This window comes from Amblyraja radiata, chromosome 2 (assembly GCF_010909765.2).
Source record: "Amblyraja radiata isolate CabotCenter1 chromosome 2, sAmbRad1.1.pri, whole genome shotgun sequence".
Classification (NCBI taxonomy): domain Eukaryota; kingdom Metazoa; phylum Chordata; class Chondrichthyes; order Rajiformes; family Rajidae; genus Amblyraja; species Amblyraja radiata.
The window spans coordinates 30,620,707-30,639,631 of record NC_045957.1 but is presented as its reverse complement, the minus strand read 5'-3'; the positions used below and the strand labels follow the sequence as shown (position 1 = coordinate 30,639,631).

General features: G+C 43.8%; 1 protein-coding gene and 1 long non-coding RNA gene across 3 annotated transcripts in view; one reads left to right on the top strand and one right to left on the bottom strand.

Annotated features, from left to right (window-relative positions):
* The first annotated feature begins 309 nt into the window (after positions 1 to 309).
* Positions 310 to 18,925, top strand: part of cnpy1 (canopy FGF signaling regulator 1) — a 51,875-nt gene continuing 33,259 nt past the window's right edge. Inside the window, exons 1-2 of one of the 2 annotated variants that reach the window (XM_033044304.1) lie at positions 310 to 528; positions 565 to 740. In XM_033044304.1, the coding sequence (XP_032900195.1) occupies positions 623 to 740 (118 nt within the window). In that variant the 5' untranslated portion in view covers positions 310 to 528; positions 565 to 622. Of the gene's footprint in view, positions 741 to 18,925 lie in introns of both variants that reach the window. The other variant, XM_033044298.1, reaches the window with a different exon arrangement.
* On the bottom strand, positions 7,025 to 18,377 carry LOC116987959. Its single transcript, XR_004415836.1, has 3 exons — positions 18,264 to 18,377; positions 12,180 to 12,251; positions 7,025 to 7,039 (listed from the first exon to the last, which is right to left on the bottom strand). It is a non-coding gene; the product is annotated as an uncharacterized LOC116987959 (long non-coding RNA).

The following is an 18,925-nucleotide window of genomic DNA, read 5'->3' as shown; positions in this document are numbered from 1 at the left end:
CGCCCACCCCCAATGTAAACTAGCATCAAGCCTTGGCTCCCACCACAATATCTTTGCTCCCAACTATCTCCGTCCTCCTCTAGTATCTTTGTCTACGCTGCTCTTCCCGACGCCTCTATTGCCAGCTTCTCATTGGTTCCTCTACCCGGGGGGGGATGGGGGCTGCGAGCGCGCGAGGCGGCCTTCCATTGGCTGAGAGGAGAGCGAGCGGCCAGTGTGACGCAGCCTGTGCGTAATGACGACCAAAGATCTTTGATGACGAGGGTGGACGTGGCAACGGCAGAGGAGGTGGGTGGAGGAGAGTGGAGCGAATCATTGTAGGGGAGGAAGCCGAGATGGCGGTGGGCGGGTCGAGGCAGCGCTGACGTTGCCCTCGTCCACGAACCCGGTGATTTTTGTTTTTGGTTCGGGAAACCTCAGCTCCAAAGGGTGACCGATCGATCTTTTAAACAACAGGGCAGCTGAAAGTTGATCGCCGAAACTCACACGACAATCGAGGCGGAGAGTGGAGAAACTTTCGCCGTGTGTCTGTCTGCCTGCCTGTGTGCCGGCCGGTCCGGTCCGCTCCGCTTCCTTCGCCGCGGGGACGGTTGGTTGGCAGCGCGGGGACGGACTCGCCAGCATGGGCTCGCGGCGGCGCTGGGACGATGCGCTGCACCTGCTCGCGCTGCTGCTGCTGCTGCTCGCGCCGGTCCCCCCGCGGGCACGCGCCCGGAGGGACGCGGAAGTGTACTGCGGAGGTGAGCGAGCCGGCCGTCTGCGGCTACTGTGGTGGTGGTGGTGGGTCGCCCTGTTGGCGAGGTGGACTTGGTAGCAGCCGGCATAAATGTAGGGACACTGTTTATATAGGCACGGGGAACTGCAAATGATGATTTATCAAACAACACACAAAACGAAAGGGTAAAAAACTATAAACAAGGAACACGATGCTATTTTACTAAGAAAAAAACACAAAGTGCTGGAGTATAAACAGTTGAAGCTACAAATGCTAGTGGGGGGGAAAAACAAAGTGCTGGAGTAAAACATTGCAAGAAACTGCAGATGCTAGTTTACCGAGGAAAGACATAAAATAACTGAGAAATGTTACCTGTTCCTTTTCTCCAGAGATGCTGCCTGACCCACTGAGTTATTCCTGCATTTTGTGTCTATCCTATGTATAAACTAACATCTGCAGTTCCTTTCTACACATTTTGCTTGCTCCACTGTGAAATCTCCTTAAGGTATGCCTACTTTGAAGAAGTTCTCTTCCCGTCTGAAAAAGAGTTCTGAACCGATTCCTTTTCTACAGAGACGCTGCCTGACTTGCCGAGTTACTCTCTGTTGTGTCTATCTTTGACATAAACCAGCATCTGCAGTTCCTTCCAACACAAGTAACTCAGTGGATCAGACAACAGTGGGTCTGAAGAAACATGGATAAGTGACGTTTTGGGGCGGGACCCTCCTTCCAAAGTGTTCCATTGAGGTCATGGTGTTCAGACTCCTTCCCGAACTCCTTCAAGTTGTTTTTATTAACGCGTAGGTTAAGGACTGAAGAACATAGCCCTGACCTGAAACGCCACCTGTCCATGTTCTCCAGAGAGGGACACAAAGTGCTGGAGTAACTCAGCAGGTTAGGCAGCATCTCTGGAGAACATATAACAATTACAGCACGGAAACAGGCCATCTCGGCCCTTCTAGTCTGTGCAAGACACTTACTCTCATCTACCTGCACTCAGACCATAACCCTCCATTCCTTTCCCGTTCATATACCTATCCAATTTATTTTTAAATGATAAAATCGAACCTGCCTCCACCACTTCCACTGGAAGCTCATTCCACACAGCTACCACTCTCTGAGTAAAGAAGTTCCCCCTCATGTTACCCCTAAACTTTTGTCCCTTAATTCTCAATTCATGTCCTCTTGTTTGAATCTTCCCTACTCTCAATGGAAAAAGCTTATCCACGTCAACTCTGTCTATCCCTCTTATAATTTTAAAGACCTCTATCAAGTCCCCCCCCTTAACCTTCTGGTTAGATGATGTTTCGGTGTCGGGCTTCTTTGGACTGTTCTCTGGAAATGCTGCCTGACCTGCTTTGTTATTCTACCATTTTGGGTTTTTCTGTAAGTCGGCATCTGCAGTTCCTTGTAACTGAGAAGTGAGGTGGGTGTCAGGAAGAACTTTGATTCAGAGCGAGATTACGATTTTGAATTCACTAACTCTGAGGATTTAAAATCACCATGACCCGCCCCTTCAAATGGGATAAAAATAGTATTTGCTGGTGATAATCAACAAGTCGAGCAGCATGACTTCAACAGAACTGGATAAGTGAGAAATCGGTATTTTAAAGTCACAAAGAAAGGTGGGGTGGTGAGAACATGGGGAATGGCTGTGATGGGGTGGAAACTCAAATTGTTTAGATGACACAAATGTTTGGCCAATTTTGTAGAGCTGCAGGGGAAGAGAGGGTGTGGGACTTGTGGGGCTACTCAACTTGGAGCTAGCTGAGAGTCATAAAGTTATACAATGGAAATGGGCCTTGCATCCAAACCCATCCATTGAGTCAATAAGCGAGTTTGGTATTCTGAAAAACGCAAGGAATCATGGGATTTGTTAAAGGTCACTCGCGATAAACATTCTCGGCTACTGTGCTAATGCATGTATACAGACCTCTGTTTCATCCATAGTCAGGATCGAACCCGGATCTCCGGCGCTGCAAGCACTGTTGAATTGCTTACAGCCAGTGGGGAGAAGAAGCGTTAACTCCAGCTCAACTCTGCCTGTCCCGCCGGGTTAACCGACAGCCCTGGACTGACTGGACACTGGCCGGGGGCAGTGGAGTTACCGCTTCTTCTCCACGCTGGCTGTAAGCCTGGGCCGCCACTGCAACGGGCCAGTAGCAATTCAAGCCAGAGACCCTGGTTTGATCCTGACTACGGATGAAATGCAGGTCTGTATTCATGCAGCAGCACAGCTGCCGAGAATGTTTATCGGGAGTGGCCTATGACCTGGGCATGCGCAGTCGGAATATCAAACTCGCTTATTGTGTTTAATTGTCATGTGTACTGAAAACGGAATAAGTAGAAGCGTGACTGCGACGTTTTTAAAGTTCAAAATGGCAATAACTTGTAAAATATAAGATCAATACGAAAGCATCTTATTCACCCTCTACAATCCCCTATTCCCCTCCTACATTATCCTCACTCTCCCCACCCTCCACCAAACATCCTCTGCTCCCTCCCTCCTCTCCTCCCCTCCCTCTTCCCCATATCCTCCTCCATCCCCCAGCACTCCCTCCCTCTCCTCTTCACCCTCCCTCTTCTTTCCCCTCTCCACCTCCCCTACTCCCTCCCTCTCCTTTCCCCTACTGTCAGTCACCCTCCCTCCATAACCCCTCTCCCCACCCAACCCCCCTCTCCCTCTATCCTCCCCCTCCCCCTGCTCCCCCACCTCACCTCCCCCCTATCCCACCCCAACTCCCTCCTCACCTCCCCCACTGCCCCCCCTCTCCCTCTATCCCCCAAGTCCTAGCTCCCCCTCCTCTCCCTCTATCCCCCTTCCTCCCCCACTCCCTCCTCACCTCCCCCACTCTCCCTTCCCTATCCCCTCCTCTCCCTCTATCCCCCTTCTCCCCCATTCCTCACCTCCCTCCTATATCACCCCCCCCCACAATGAAAATCACGATTTAAAAAAAAACAAAAAAAACTCAATAACAATCGTGTTTTTTCTTTAAAACAACCTAAACACGATTTTCGCTGTTAATGAAAACGGAAGAATTTGATTAAAATGTTTTTTTTAGAATAAATTTGATGTCAATGAAAATCACGATTTTTTTTAATGTAAATGAAATTTGGGATCCCATTGTGACGTCAGTCAAGTCAAGAGAGTTTATTGTCATGTGTCCCAGAAGGGACAATGAAATTCTGGCTTGCTGCAGCACAACAGGGTATTGTAAGCATAAGTACAGAACAGTTCAGTGTGTCTATATGACATAGACCATATATATACACATAAATAAACAGATAAAGTGCAGTAGGCTGTTATAGCTCAGAGTTTGTTTGATGGTGAGTTTAATAGCCTGATGGCTTTGGGGGGAAGAAGCTGTTCCTGAACCTGGATGTGCCAGCTTTCAGGCTCCTGTACCTTCTACCTGATGGCAGCAGAGAGATGAGTGTGGCCAGGATGGTGTGGGTCCTTGTTGATGTCAGCCTTTTTGAGGCAGCGTCTGCGATAAACCCCTCGATGGTGGGGAGCTCAGAGCCGATGATGGGCAGTGGTCACAACTTTCTGCAGTCTTTTCCGCTCCTGGACGCTCAAGTTGCAGAACTAAGCCACGATGCAACCAGTCAGCATGCTCTCTACTGTGCACCTGTAGAAGTTTGAGAGAGTCCTCTTTGACATGTCGACTCTCCGTAATCTTCTCAGGAAGTAGAGGAGCTGATGTGCTTTCTTTATAATTGTATCAGTGTGCTGGGACCAGGAAAGATCTTCGGAAATATGCACGCCCAGGATTTTGAAGTTCTTGACCCTTTCCACCATCGTCCCATTGAAATAAACGGGATTGTATGTCCCTATCCTACCCCTTCCAAAGTCCACAATCAGTTCCTTGGTTTTGCTGGCGTTGAGAGCCAGGTTATTGTGCTGGCACCATTTGGTCAATCGGTTGATCTCACTTCTATACTCTGGCTCGCACCATCAGTGATTCGTCCCACAACAGTTGGCGAACTTGATGATGGAGTTTGCACTATGTCCAGCTACACAGTCATGAGTATAGAGTGAGTACAGCAGGGGGCTGAGCATTGAGGTGCTCACGTGCTGATTGTTAACGAGGATGACACATTTCCACCAATACGGACAGACTGTAGTCTGTGGATGAGGAAGTTGAGGATCCAATTGCAGAGGGATGCGCAGAGACCCAGATCTGAGAGCTTGGTAAGCAACTTGGAGGGGAAGATGTTGTTAAACGGCGAGCTGTAGTCAATGAGTAGCAGCCTGACATATGAGTGTTTGTTGTCCAGAGTGGAGTGGAGAGCCAGTGAGATCGCATCCACCGTTGATCTGTTGTGGCGGTAAGCGAACTGCAGTGGGTCGAGGTTCTTGTCGAGATTGGAGTTGATATGCGCCATAATCGACCTCTCAAAGCACTTCATCACCACAGACATTGGTCGATAGTCATTGAGGCACGTCACCATGCACTTCTTGATGCCCTTTTAAAGCAGCTGGGAACCTCAGACCTCAGAAGTGAGAGGGTGAAAATGTCCGTAAAAACTCCAGCCAGTTGGTCCGCACAGGTTTTTAGAACACAGCCGGGTATACCATCAGGTCCAGGCGCTTTGCGAGGGTTCACCCCCCTGAAGGATCTTCTGACGTCGGCCTCTGTGACTGACTGAAATACCATCACGTCGAATGGGGGCTCGGGAAGGCTCATCGGTTTTCTCCCTATGAAAGCGTGCGTAAAACCCATTGAGCTCGTCAGGGAGTGATGCTTCACTGACAATTGAGCTGCCTCCTGATTTCACCTTGTAGGAGATGATGGCATTCAAGCCCTGCCACAGTTGCCGAACATCCGTCTCATCCTCCAGCTTGGAGCAGAAGTCCCTTTTGGCCTTCTTGATGGCCTTGCCAAAGTCTTATCTGGACTTCTTGTAGACCTCTGCATCTCCAGACGTGAATGTCCGGGATCTGGACTTCAGAAGAGCGCGGTTCATCCAAGGCTTTTGGTTAGGAAGGTTTTTGTTGGGACGCAGTCTCATTCTCTTTTCCCTTTTCAATGTCTTGGTGCATTGCTGAATTATGAAATTGTCCCTATCCTTGAGCTCGCTGCTGCTTTTTGCAACATTGTGGTAATTGTTCCCTAAAGTCTGCCTAACTGCCAAATAATCAGTTAACCTTGTACTACAGAATCGAAAATAGCCTGTTTATTGGCTTTTCAATATACTGCAAAACAACATTTGCAGTTCCCTTAAATGACTACTGCTGATTTGGTTTGCCTAATCTATGTGCAGATTCAAGGTCCCCCATGGTTATATTATCGTGGTTACACGCATTTCTTGTATCCTGATTTACAGGATGCCCCACATTACCACTATTACTTTGGGCCTGTATGCAACTCCCAGCAATGCTTTCTCTTCCTGAATGTTCATTTGGTCAGTTGATTTTTGAGCTAAGATCCTTCCATTGGATCCTATTTCATGACCTTCCTGATGATATCTATTGTTATGAATGTATAACCGTATTTAAAATATTGTGGTGGCTTCCTTGGGTAACTTGGGAGTATCTTGCTTTAAACAAAGCCTTCAGCTTGTGCACTATATTAACATAAAATCCAAAAAGGAGGCTGTTGCACCTTTGCTAACATTGGAAAAGTTAATATTCTTCTTCCCCTGGAGCCTTCCCTCCATCAGCATTTGTTATTTTGCACGTTGTCTTAGACCTGTGTTTTCTGGTTTCTTATCCATCCACTAATTAAACAATTATTCCCATAGTGGTTTCTCTTAATTTCTGTTTAATTTTTATTGAAAATAAATCTGTATCGTGCAATGTTGACGAATGTTCTGCTTAGAGGCAAAGGAACACTCGCCTGGGCACAGTTTTATTTATAGGTTTTACTGGTGCTTAGATAGTCAAAACTATATTAATGCACCATTTGTAGATGATCTTGAGAACTTTTTATTTTTTTATTTAGTTTTTATTTATATTTTTATTAGAATAAGTATAAACTGTGGCATATGACAATACATTTATTGTACAGCTTCCATTTTAATTTTAACAAAGATGAAATAGAAAAAGAGAGAAAGAGCAAAGAAAGAAAGTGAAAATGTAAAAATAGAACCCCTAAACTACCAAATGAGTGTAATCAAAGAGTGAGTAAGTAAAAACTTTTTTTTTAAAAAGACAAAAACGAAAAAAGGTAAAAAAAAAAAAAGTGTTGATATACCTGCTTCATTTCTCATCACACCCATCACCCAGTACGTAATTCCGACGTTGTGTTGCATCATGCTATCCTTGTAATGAATCAATGAAAGGAGACCATATCTTTGAAAATTGCTCTGATTTTCCTGCTAAGACAAGTCTCATATCTTCAAGATGTAGCGTCTCAGACATGTTTGTAATCCACATTTTTAGAGTTGGGGAGATGTATTTTTCCAAAATTTATGTATACGTTTTTTCGCCATTGTCAGGCCATAATTAAGGAAACGTCTTTGAAATATTGATAGCTCAGAGCAGGCTCCTGCTGTTCCGAAAATAATCAGTTCTAAATGGGGGGCCAGTTTTGTTTTTAATAATTTTGAGAACATTTCAAAGATTTATTTCCAAAAGTTATGGAGTTTTATGCAAGAGGCAAAGGAGTGTGTTATAGTTGCTTCTTGAGAGAGACATTTGTTGCAAATAGGAGATACATTTGAAAAAATCTTATTCAGTTTAGTTTTTGAGTAGTAGAGTCTGTGGAGTATTTTGAATTGAATTAAAATGTGCCTAACATTAATCGAACAATTATGTATATATAAGAGATATTTTTCCCATCTGTCTTTGGAGATTTTTAGGCCTAATTCCTCTTCCCATTCTCTTCTAATTACGGATGACTATGGGATTTCTGTATTTGGAAGGATATTGTCCAAGTATGATATTGGATTGTTTGTGACAGAATTTCTATTCATACCTTCGTCTAATATATCTGGCAGCAGAGTTTGATAATCGTGGGTATATGTTTTCAAATCTCGAATTTGAAGATATTTAAAATATTGATTACCTTTCAGATTGTATTTCGACTGTAATTTCTGGATTGATAGGAGGTTTCCCCATCTCGTACAAATCTCCAACCTTTTTAATTCCTAGTCTTTCCCAATAAATAAACGTTTTATCTATAATAGATCGCTTGAACCACGAGTTATTAGCTATTGGTGAAAGAAGAGATAGATTTCTTAGTTTAAAAGTAGATTTTACTTGTCTCCAAATTCGTAAAGTGCTGTTGAATAATCTGATTTTTCTCATAAATTGTGTTCTTCAACTTTATTGGGAGAGAAGGATTGCGCCTATATTAAAAGGCAGGCAATACTCTCTCTCCATTACTAACCAGTCTACCTGTTGGCATGCGTTATCCAACCAGCAAATTACATTTTTAATATTTGCTGCCCACCAATAGTAGTATAAGAAATTGGGGAGCGCCAATTCGAAATTTTCCTGTTTTGTAATTTGAAATAATCTAATAACTCTTGCAGATAAAATTTGGTTTAGTTTAAATTTCAATATTGCTATCGTTGTGTTTATCTATAGTTGGATTTTTCGCGTTTTCTAAATTTGTGTGAGTACATTATATTAAAAAGACAGAGGAAGCGGGCCGTTACACCATCAATGGCTTTGATCTTCTTTGCTACGCTCCCCATGCCAAACATGGACGTGCCACCTATGTGCGCTCCGAGATAGCTGAAGCAAGTCACCTGACCATAGCAAGTTTCTCGGATACCATAACTATTGGTGGTTTCCACATTGTCAATGTGTACAAGCCACCAAGTGCCAACTGGGATCTGCAAGTCCTACCCACCCTACCCCACCCTGCCATCTATGTGGGAGACTTTAACAGCCACCACCCTGACTGGGGTTACCCAGCAGCGGATCATGATGGGGAGGCACTTTCAGACTGGGCATCCAGAAATGACCTTGCTCTCATACACGACCCAAAACAAAGAGGAACATTCCACTCTGCCAGGCGGAACAAGGACTACTCTCCTGACCTGTGCTGGGTCAGCTCTTTGAATGGAACCCATTACCCTGCACAGACCCTCATCCTGGAAGATTTCCCACACAGTCAACACCGCCACTCACTCATACACATCGGCCTACACCTCCCAGTCATAAACAGTCCAAGAAAGATGCGCTGGAATTTCCGCAAAGCCAACTGGAAGAAATACAGTGAAACTCTAGACCAGAGTGTTGTTACCATCCCACTCCACACCATCACTGTAGATGAAGCATACAACCGTTTCTGCAGCGCCATCTATAAAGCCGCCCACAAAACAATTCCAAGGGGCTACCGTCCCCTCTGCGTCCCATGCCTGGATGGAGAAAGCGCTGCCCTCCTACAAACCTACAAAACATCAGGGGACCCTGAGATAGCAGAACATCTCATTGAATCACTATCTTCAGCTCGGTAAAGGAAATGGGAGGAGACATTAACAGAGCTAAACTTCACCCACTCTAGCAGAAAATGCTGGAGCCTCATCCGCCGCCTAGGAGCTGCACAGAAACCCCCTACCCAAAGCCGACCTTCTGTCACACCCAACCAGGTTGCATCCCACCTACTGAATATTGCAAAAGCATCCCAAGACAAGTCTACCAGAAGAGCTGTCGCAACAGAGCTAAGGACACTTCGACGAACACCTGGAAAGGAAAGAAACCCTGAGCCCTTCGAGGTGGCTGAACTGGAGAAGGTCCTGCAGGGCCTGAAATGTGGAAAGGCAGCAGGTTATGATAACATCTCTCCAGAGTTCATGAAACACCTGGGCCCCCGAGCTCTAACCTGGCTGACCCAACTCTACACTAGGTTTAGTTTAAATTTCAATATTGCTATAGTTGTGTCTATCTATAGTTGGATTTTTCGCGTTTTCTAAATCAAGTTGTCTAATCTGTTCTTCTAGTTGCAATTGTTCAGTCCTATTATTTATATTTTGAAAAGCTTGGTATGAAATAATAGAATGTGGCGGTCCCTGTGGGGTAGGCCACTCCTTGGATCATCCCCCTCGCCGATTGAGGGACAACCACACTGCTGTGCGATGTCTCCTCTGGAGTTCCGCGACCCATCGTTCCCATCGCCTGGCGGCGCAGGGTGTTTGACGTGCTCCATGGACTTGCACATCCCTCCATCAGGGCGACAGTAGCCCTGGTAGCCTCCCGCTTCATGTGGCACGGGCTGCGGAAGGAGGTTGGACATTGGGCGCGCACTTGCATCCCGTGCCAGACTGCCAAGGTGCAACGACATGTCCACGCGCCATTGCAGGAGTTCCCCATTCCTCATAAACGTTTTGACCACATTCATGTGGACATCGTGGGGCCGCTGCCGTCGTCCCAGGGCATGACGTACCTATTCACCGTTGTGGACCGCTTCACGCGGTGGCCTGAAGCCATTCCGCTACAGAATTCCACAACAACCACCTGTGCTCGAGCATTGCTGGCGCACTGGATCGCCCGGTTCGGTGTTCCACTGGACATAACGTCCGACCGGGGGCCTCAGTTCACGTCAGAGCTGTGGTCGGCCATGGCACGCCTCCTGGGTGTTCGTCTGCACCACACGACGGCGTACCACCCGCAGTCGAACGGCCTAGTGGAGCGGTTTCACCGGCAGCTTAAGGGTGCCCTGAGGGCGCGGCTCACTGACCCAGACTGGGTAGACGCTCTACCGTGGGTTTTGCTGGGGATACGCACCGCACCCAAGGAGGACTTGGCCTCCTCCTCCGCCGAGTTGGTGTATGGGTCTCCGTTAACGGTGCCCGGGGAGTTCATCCCGCCGGCACGTGGCCAGGTGGAGCAGCCTTCGGACGCTCTGCAACGTCTTCGGCAGACGGTGGGCAAGCTGGCGCCGGTGCCCACGTCTCGTCATGGGTCCTTCCGTCCGCACGTTCCCTCTGCTCTGGAGAACTGCCAGTTTGTTTTTCTGCGCAGGGATGCACATCGGACACCTCTACAGCGGCCGTACGAAGGTCCCTTCCGGGTCTTGGAACATGGCTCGTCGACTTTCGTCCTGGACATTGGGGGTCGGCGTGAGACTGTTTCAGTTGCGCGGTTGAAGCCAGCACATATCGATATCGATCGGCCGGTGCTGGTAGCGCTGCCCCGAAAGCGAGGGCGGCCCCTGTCTAGGGTACCTCCTCCTCTGGCTACTTCGTCCCCCGCACTTGTTGACCAGGTGCCTGTTCCAGGGCCGAGCGTTGTGTGCACCCGGGCTGGCCGCCGTGTACGCCCTCCTGTCCGTTTCGTACCTCGGGTACTTGGGGGGGGGGTCCTGTGGCGGTCCCTGTGGGGTAGGCCACTCCTTGGATCATCCCCCTCGCCGATTGAGGGACAGGGGCATTGGTCTGCCACGGGGTTTCCTGATGACTCCCCAGGGGCGGAGATACGGGGTTTCCTGACGACTCACCAGGGGCGGAGATAAGGGTGTCGTGTGTGTGTTCTCGTACTGCTACCATTAAAAAGCTTCTTTAGAATCCGCCTGGTGTCCGGTCTTTTCCTGACCTCGACCAGGCCACTACAAGAACCTCTAATAAACGCCTTAATAGATTCCCATAATAGGGAGGGTGAGATATCTTGGGGTATCATTGGTCTCAAAGAAAAGTTCCATCTGTTGTTTTAAATATTTACAACTTGTTTAGTATTTGAGGATTAAACCTCCAAAACGATTTTTTTATTGAACATTCCTTCTAGTTTTAAGGAGAAGGATAGCGGAGAATGATCAGAAATGACACTATTATGATATTTAGGGTTTGTTGTAAAGGGGGTTAATTTTGTGTCCACTAGGAAATAGTCGATACGTGTATAGGTTTTATGTACTGATGAATAAAAGGAGTATTCTCTCCAGCAGGGTTTGCAGTCCTCCATACATCTGTTATATTTGTATTTTTTATGTATGTATTTAAAAGTTCACTGGATTTTGATTTTATGTCAAGTCTCTTTTGTCGGGCAGATTTATCAAGGTATTGATCCAGAATGCAATTGAAATCTCCCCCGATTATCATGTTTTGGTGATTGAACTCGGAGATTATATTCAGGATTTTATTAAAGAATTGCGGTTTATCAAAATTAGGAGCATAAATATTTACCATGGTGAGTGGAGTAGAGTGTATCTCTCCAGAGACTATAACATACCTCCCCTCTTTGTCTGCGATGGTATTTTTATGTTTAAATGATATGCCTTTATGAATTATAATTGCGGTACCCCTGGATTTAGAGAGATAGGAGGAGTGATATGTTTGACCGATCCAATTTGCCTTCAGCCTGGTCTGAGCTTGAACTTTCAGATGTGTTTCCTGTAGAAATATTATATCGGCATTGAGTAATTTTAATCGGGCAAGAATCTTACCCCTTTTAATTGGCTCATTAGCGCCCCTTATATTCCTGCTACAAAACATAATTCCTCCAATTTTCTTTTGAGGGTCGTCTTGCATTGTAAGTTACATTGGTTCCTTTATTTCAGATGGTGCAACACAATACCTCAAGCTTCTGGGTGTTGGGTGGATGCTCCCAGCTGCTGAACTCTGTAGGTACATCCCATGAAAATGTGCCCTAAAAAGAAAAATCAAAAAAAGTGCTAAATAACATAAATGATATGAAAAAACAGTATTTAAAAATACTGTGTGAAAAAAACACCTAATGGTGGAAGAAAAATTAATGTAACCTTCCGTAGGTGTAAAATTACATTAAGCTCCGTTCCCTTTGAACAAGTATTATGAATAAGAAAGAACTGGTCAAAACTGGGTAATATATTCAAAGAGAAAACAAGCAAACATGTACTAAAATTAGTTTCTCTGATATCTTAAACTGAATAAGTATTTACTATTTAATTACTGTATTTAACTTAGAAGACAAATCCCAATATATATGAGTAAGAATCAGCTGGCTGGAAGGGGTTAACCAAGAATACAGTCTTGACTGGCTGCCATCTGTTTTACTCCCCTCCAGCTTGGGTGATTCTTTGTCGGTTTGGCCTGGGCATATCTGGGAATTTGTCCACCTAATCGATTAAACATATTTTAGTATATCAATCCAATAAATTTTAACTAGAGATCATAGATCTAAAGAATATTCAATATTGGCTTTAAAAAGGAATGAATCATTGTTAGGTTATGATATTGCATTTTAGATTAAGATACATGAGTTAGTCCAATTACTTATGTGTTCGTATAAAATTAATTATATCTTTTTGTTAGTGGATTATTACATTCCACTCCTTTTAATTTGTTTTCTATACTGCGTAGTTCCATTTTATTAAATCTTTCATTCGAAAATATTTTGTCTTTGAGGCGGTCATGTTGCATTCCAAAGCTGATAAGATGGTAAGATGTCTAGACATAAGCACATGCTAATTGGTCGGCCATCTTATCTGCAACATTTGTACATATTTTTATTTTATATATATATCAGGTATACATCAGCAAAGCCGTGATATTTTACTTATCCTTTAGTGTCCTTTTTTGGGTCTTGTGCCTATTTAAATGCTTCTTCTGGATCAGTAAAGAAATGCTCCAAGTCATATGTGACCCTCAGTTTAGCAGGATATATTATACCATATCTTAGGTTTGGAATTCCTTTAAGAATCAGGCGGGTCTTTGTAAAGAAGGCACGTTTCTTCGCCACTTCTGCTGGATAGTCTCTGAAGAATCTTACAGTTTCTCCTTCGAACATCAGATTTTTTCTGAGTGGTATTTTCTTCATAATGTCTTCAAGAACTGCTATGTCATGAAGTTTCAGGATAATCTGTCTTGGTGGGGCTCCTGCCCTCAAGTATGCTCTCTGAACTCTGTGTGCAACATCTATTTTCGGTTTTTCAGACAGTTTGAATACTTGTTGAAGTAGGTTGGCAGTGAAATCCCGAGGGTCTATTCCAGTTTGCTTCCCCTCTTTCAATCCAACTATCCTTAAGTTCTGCCGTCTGGACCGAGCTTTGAGATCGAGGCATTTGTCGGTCATTCTGGCCAGTTGCCCAGAAACTCGGTCTAGATCTTCTTTCATTCTCTTCATCGCTTCAGACATATCCTTAGTCACAGTTTCCAGATCTTTAATAGCATTGTTTTGTTCTGTAGAAGTAGTGAGAACGGACTCTGTTTTTTTAATTGCAATCTTCTTGGACCCATTCAATTTCCTCTCTTAGATCGGTATCTACTTCTTCTATACGGTCCTGTAGAGTACCAACTTTATCGACAATATCCTTATTCCCGACATCCAATATTGTTTCTAACTTTCCCAACTGGGATGACAGCAGGGAAATCTCTTTATGCAACATATCAGCAAAGTCCTTTGTCACAGCTTCTCTTGGAGATTGTTGTTGTTCTTTTACTTTTGCTTCCATATCAGCAATAAGTCCTTCAGTTTCTTCTTCTTCAGATCCTTCTGGAGTTGTTTGAGGTGTTTTCTCCAACTCTTGAGTGAGCCGGAGTCTGGTTAGAGATCTTGTCAGGGGTCGTTTAGGTAAATTGCGTTTTGTCTTTTAAAAGTCCCGGTATCTCCGTTAGTTTGCGGAGATTTATGATGACGTCACTTACTCGACGTCAGGCATCCCCGGTGAGTGTTTTTGAATCGGTCCCGTTTTCTTTTACAGGCTTTTTAGCGCATTTTTCGGGAACGAAGCTAAATGCAGTGCCTCTTACTGCTCCATGGCGCCACCGGAAGTTCCGATCTTGAGAACTTTAAACAAGACAACTAACTATCTTGTCAACAGTCAGATAATAGAATAGTTACAAGGCTGTGATCTAGTCTTTGTAAATTGTAATCGGGAATTCTCTTTGAAAATCGATACAGAAAACAAAATATAAAGGTTGATAATGGAGATGGTGGGTTGGGGCAGAGGAAGAAGAAATAACAAACATATTTAAAAAATAAAACAATATATTCGTAAGACTTTCTTAACATTTCTGTCTTTGGCCTTCTACTCCATTCCAAAGCAGCTCAAGGTAAGCTTGAGAAACAACACATCTCGCAACTTGACATATTGCCACTGCAAGACTTCACAATTAATTTGATAACTTAATCTTAAACCAGTCTTGTGTCTCATTTTCAGCATTCAATGTTTCTTCTGATATTTCATGTTTCATTTATATGCTCCTTATATACACCTTCTCTAGTCGGGTCTTAATTTGCATGATCCTTCACTACCCTATTTTGGCTGGCATCCTATCACTGGTATCATTCATTGGCCCCTGGATTCCAATCTAACCCACCCCTTCACTTTCATTCCCTTTAGATCCTTCACCGGCCAATACCCCCCACCCCCATCCTGAGCGTGCATACGCCATGCACGCAACACGCACGCAACCTGCCTCTGCAATCTAAAACATGTTTGATTTTTAACTTTCCCAGTTCTGATGAAAGGGCATCAAACTAAAAAGTTAACTCTGTTTCTCACCCCACATATGCTGCTTGACAATTTCTGACTCTTTCTGTTTTTATTATGATTCCTCTCCTCTGCTGGAGAAATCAGACAGCATCTTCCAGTGATTTTCTATTTATTTATTAAAAGGAAGGTTCATCTTTTTAAAAACAAACAAAACAGAAGGGAAATGATTTCTAAAATGTATCTTTACAACTTGTCAACAGCAAACTTTTCTTTAAATCGTCATATTAAAATAAGTTATTCTAAATACAGATAAATATAGTTTCAAAATCATGCATGGGGAAACAAATGAGAGAGAGCAAGATAATTTAGTTGCGTGTGTGGGCTCTGATCTCTTCTCACGGGGCAGAAGAAATGCTAGGCTGATAAAAGTGATAATGGATAAGAGAGAGGCTATAATTCTGTGAATTACTGCATGTAGTGCCATGGAAATTAATTTATTGCTGTAAATATGGAAATTTTACCTCTGCAAGCTGAAGAGATTCTAGGTTTAGTCTACAGATTTGGGGTCGAAGATGGAAATTTGATCCCATTATAAACAAAGCAATACAAAAATTATCATCAATCTTATGATTTCTTGCTCCTATTTTATTTTATCCATTCCTTGCGTGCCGATAATGTTAAGTTTAACACTTTGTTTACCACTACATCATAGAGTAAACCCACGAAAAGCAACTTGTCCAGATGGAGTTCCTGACCGTGTCCTTCGTAGCTGCGCTGGCCAGGTAGCGGGAGTATCCGCGGACATATTTGATCTCTCCCAACTCTGTTCTGAGGTACCTACCTGCTTGAAGAAGGCCACCACCAAAGAAAAGCAAGACCTCATGCCTAAACGACTACCATCCAGTGACATCCACCATCATGAAATGTTTTGAGAGGCTAGTTATGGAATCCCTGCTGCCACAACAGGTCCACGGTCGACGCCATCGCCATATCCGTACACTCATCGCTGGAACACCTGGATAAGAAAGACACCTACATCAGGCTCCTACTCACAGACTTCAGCTCTGCCTTTAACATCATTATACCATCCAAGCTCAGCACCAAACCCTTTGGACGGTGTCAGCAGCCATCTCTGCAACTGGATCCTCAACTTCCTGACCAACAGACCCCAATTAGTGAGGCTAGGGGACAAATCATCCTCTCCGATAATCCTCACCACTGGTGCTCCGCACAGACGCGTTCTCAGCCCCCTTTAATCCTCGTACACCCACGACTGTGCAGCCATGTACAAATCGAATTCAATTTTCACATTTGTAGACCTCATCACCATTGGGATGGATATCAAATAATAATGACATGGAGTACAGGAAGGAGATTGAGAACTTCGTGTCCCAGTATTGAGACAACCTTTCAATGTCAGCAAGACAAAGGAGATGGTGATCGACTTCAGGAAGTGAAGCGGTACACATACTCCAGTTTGCCATGACTGTGCCGAAGTAGAGATAGTTGAATACTTCCAATTTCTAGGAGTCTGTATCACCAGCAATTTCTCCTGGATCACCCCTATTGAAGCAACGACCAAGAAAACACACTGACGACTCTACTTCCTTAGAAGGCTTAGGAAGTAAGGTATGTCCCCGACAACTCTTATCGACTTCTACAGATGAGCCATAGAAAGCATTTTATCCGGATGCATCACAGCTTGGTTTGGGAACAGCTCCATCCAGGACCGCAAGAAATTGCAACGAATTGTGGACACAGCCCGACCATCACACAAACCAACCTCCCTTCCATTGACTTCATTTATACCTCATGCTGCCTCAGCAAGGCCAGCAGCATAATCAAATGCTGTACCATTGATGTTGATTGGGGCGGGTACTCCACCATCCACCCTGAAGTCAATAACTAGCTCCTTCATTTTATTGAATTTGAAGGAGAGGTTATTGTCTTGACACCTTGTGTCTCTAAGTTCTCTATCTCCGTCCTGTATTTCGTGTTGTTCCTGATTTGGCCCACCACAGGATGAGTTCATTATTTCAGCTGACATTCTTGCAATTTTATTGGCACATTTAGTTTTTTCAATACATTAATTGAATATTTTGATAATTTTGGCAATCATTTCTTATCATTATATTGGTAGATGAAGTATTCAACACCTTCAAATCTAGATTATCTGTATTAGCATTTGGAAATGACATAACCTGGATTATTTGAACTATTCTGTACATTGATAGTAATGAAGTAGCACTGTATGGACACAAGCCCTTTGGCTCAACTTGTCCATGCTGACCAATGTGCCTGCCTGAGCTGGTCCTAATTGCTTGCATTTGGCCCACATCCTCCTAAACCTTTCCTTCCATGAACATGTTCAATGTCTTAAATGTTGTAAATGGTATTGATTTATTATTGTCACGTATTTACCGAGTTACAGTGAAAACTGTTGTTTGCATGCTATCCACTCAAATCATATTATACACAGCAGAGTCCAGCTGTACACAAATACAACGGGTAGCACAAGCAGAAAAATACCAAAGTGTAGAACATTGTATTACAGCATTAGAGATTTACAGTTACAAAGTAAAACTCCAAGATCTGCAATGAGGAGGGTTGGAAGATCAGGACTGCATCCTATCCTATCCTAAGGGCGGACAGTAGTCTGATAACAGAAGCAAAGAAGCTGATTCTGAATCTGGTAGTACATATTTTAAGTTTATTATGAATCACTGCCCAATGGGTGGAAGCTTATCGACATCTTTATTATTTTATATAGTAGTGTTTGGTTTAGTTTTGCTGATGATCAGTGTCCTTTCAGCCTTCATTCTGTTTCATATTTAACACATGACTGTTAATTTGCGCCCCTCTGCCCCTAAACTGCTGCTTGACCTACTGAGTTCCTCCAGCGGCTCTCCTTTTGCTCCAGAAAAAAAAAATCAATAGGGACAGAAAAGTTTCCCTATCCACATATGCTATCTGACCTGCTGAGTTTTTTCCAGTATCCTCAATTTATTTTTTTGTTTTGATTTTCAAGGCGGTGCATTCATATAACGTTAATTGTATCTCATCACATGCAAGCTGCTCTTCCCCGCTACGTCCAAAAGCAGAATAAATGGTGCTGAATTTCACAGTTAAAATTCAGTTACAAAAGCAGTGGGAAATTTTTTTTTTTAATGTGATGAAATACTTCAGATATACATAGCCTTCATTAAAGCCATTTGGAATACTATATTGACTTTTAGGAATCTCACCTTGTAAAAGATATATTCACCTTGGCAAGCAGATCGACCAGAGCTTGAAGGATTTAAAGAATACAATGAGAGTTTTAAATGGTGTTGGCTTCCAGATGCAAGGTTGTGGTAAATAATTAATTTGTTGTGCGAAAAGGAGCATGTGTGCTGCCTGCAATCGGTATTTGCATAGGAAGCAATGACCTAGAAAAGAGCAAAATATGTTGTACAATGTGCAAAGCTATGTCTGAGATTGGAGCTCAAAGGCTGAAAACTAGTCAAGAATACTGCCAGCGTTCATTGGGTAGATTAGATGTGGACTTTATTATGGAGTACACTTTATTTATGGAGTGTGGGGGGTGGGAAACTTTTTTTAAAAAGGGATAGGTTTCACTTGAATTAATACACCGCTGATCCCTTATACCAGGGGTGGGAACCTGCGGCCTTCTAGGCCATTAAGTGCGGCCTTTTGAATGAATCCAAATTTTGTAGAACAAATCCTTTTATTTTTATTAATATGTTTTTTATTCGTCTTTTAAAAAAAATTTAATCTTAAAATGAACGTATTTAAAATACCAAAGACTAAAAAGATTCAACAAAATAATCCTCCCCGACTGACGGCCACAGAGAGTTAGATAGAGCTCTAGGATCTAGTGGAATCAAGGGATATGGGGAGAAGGCAG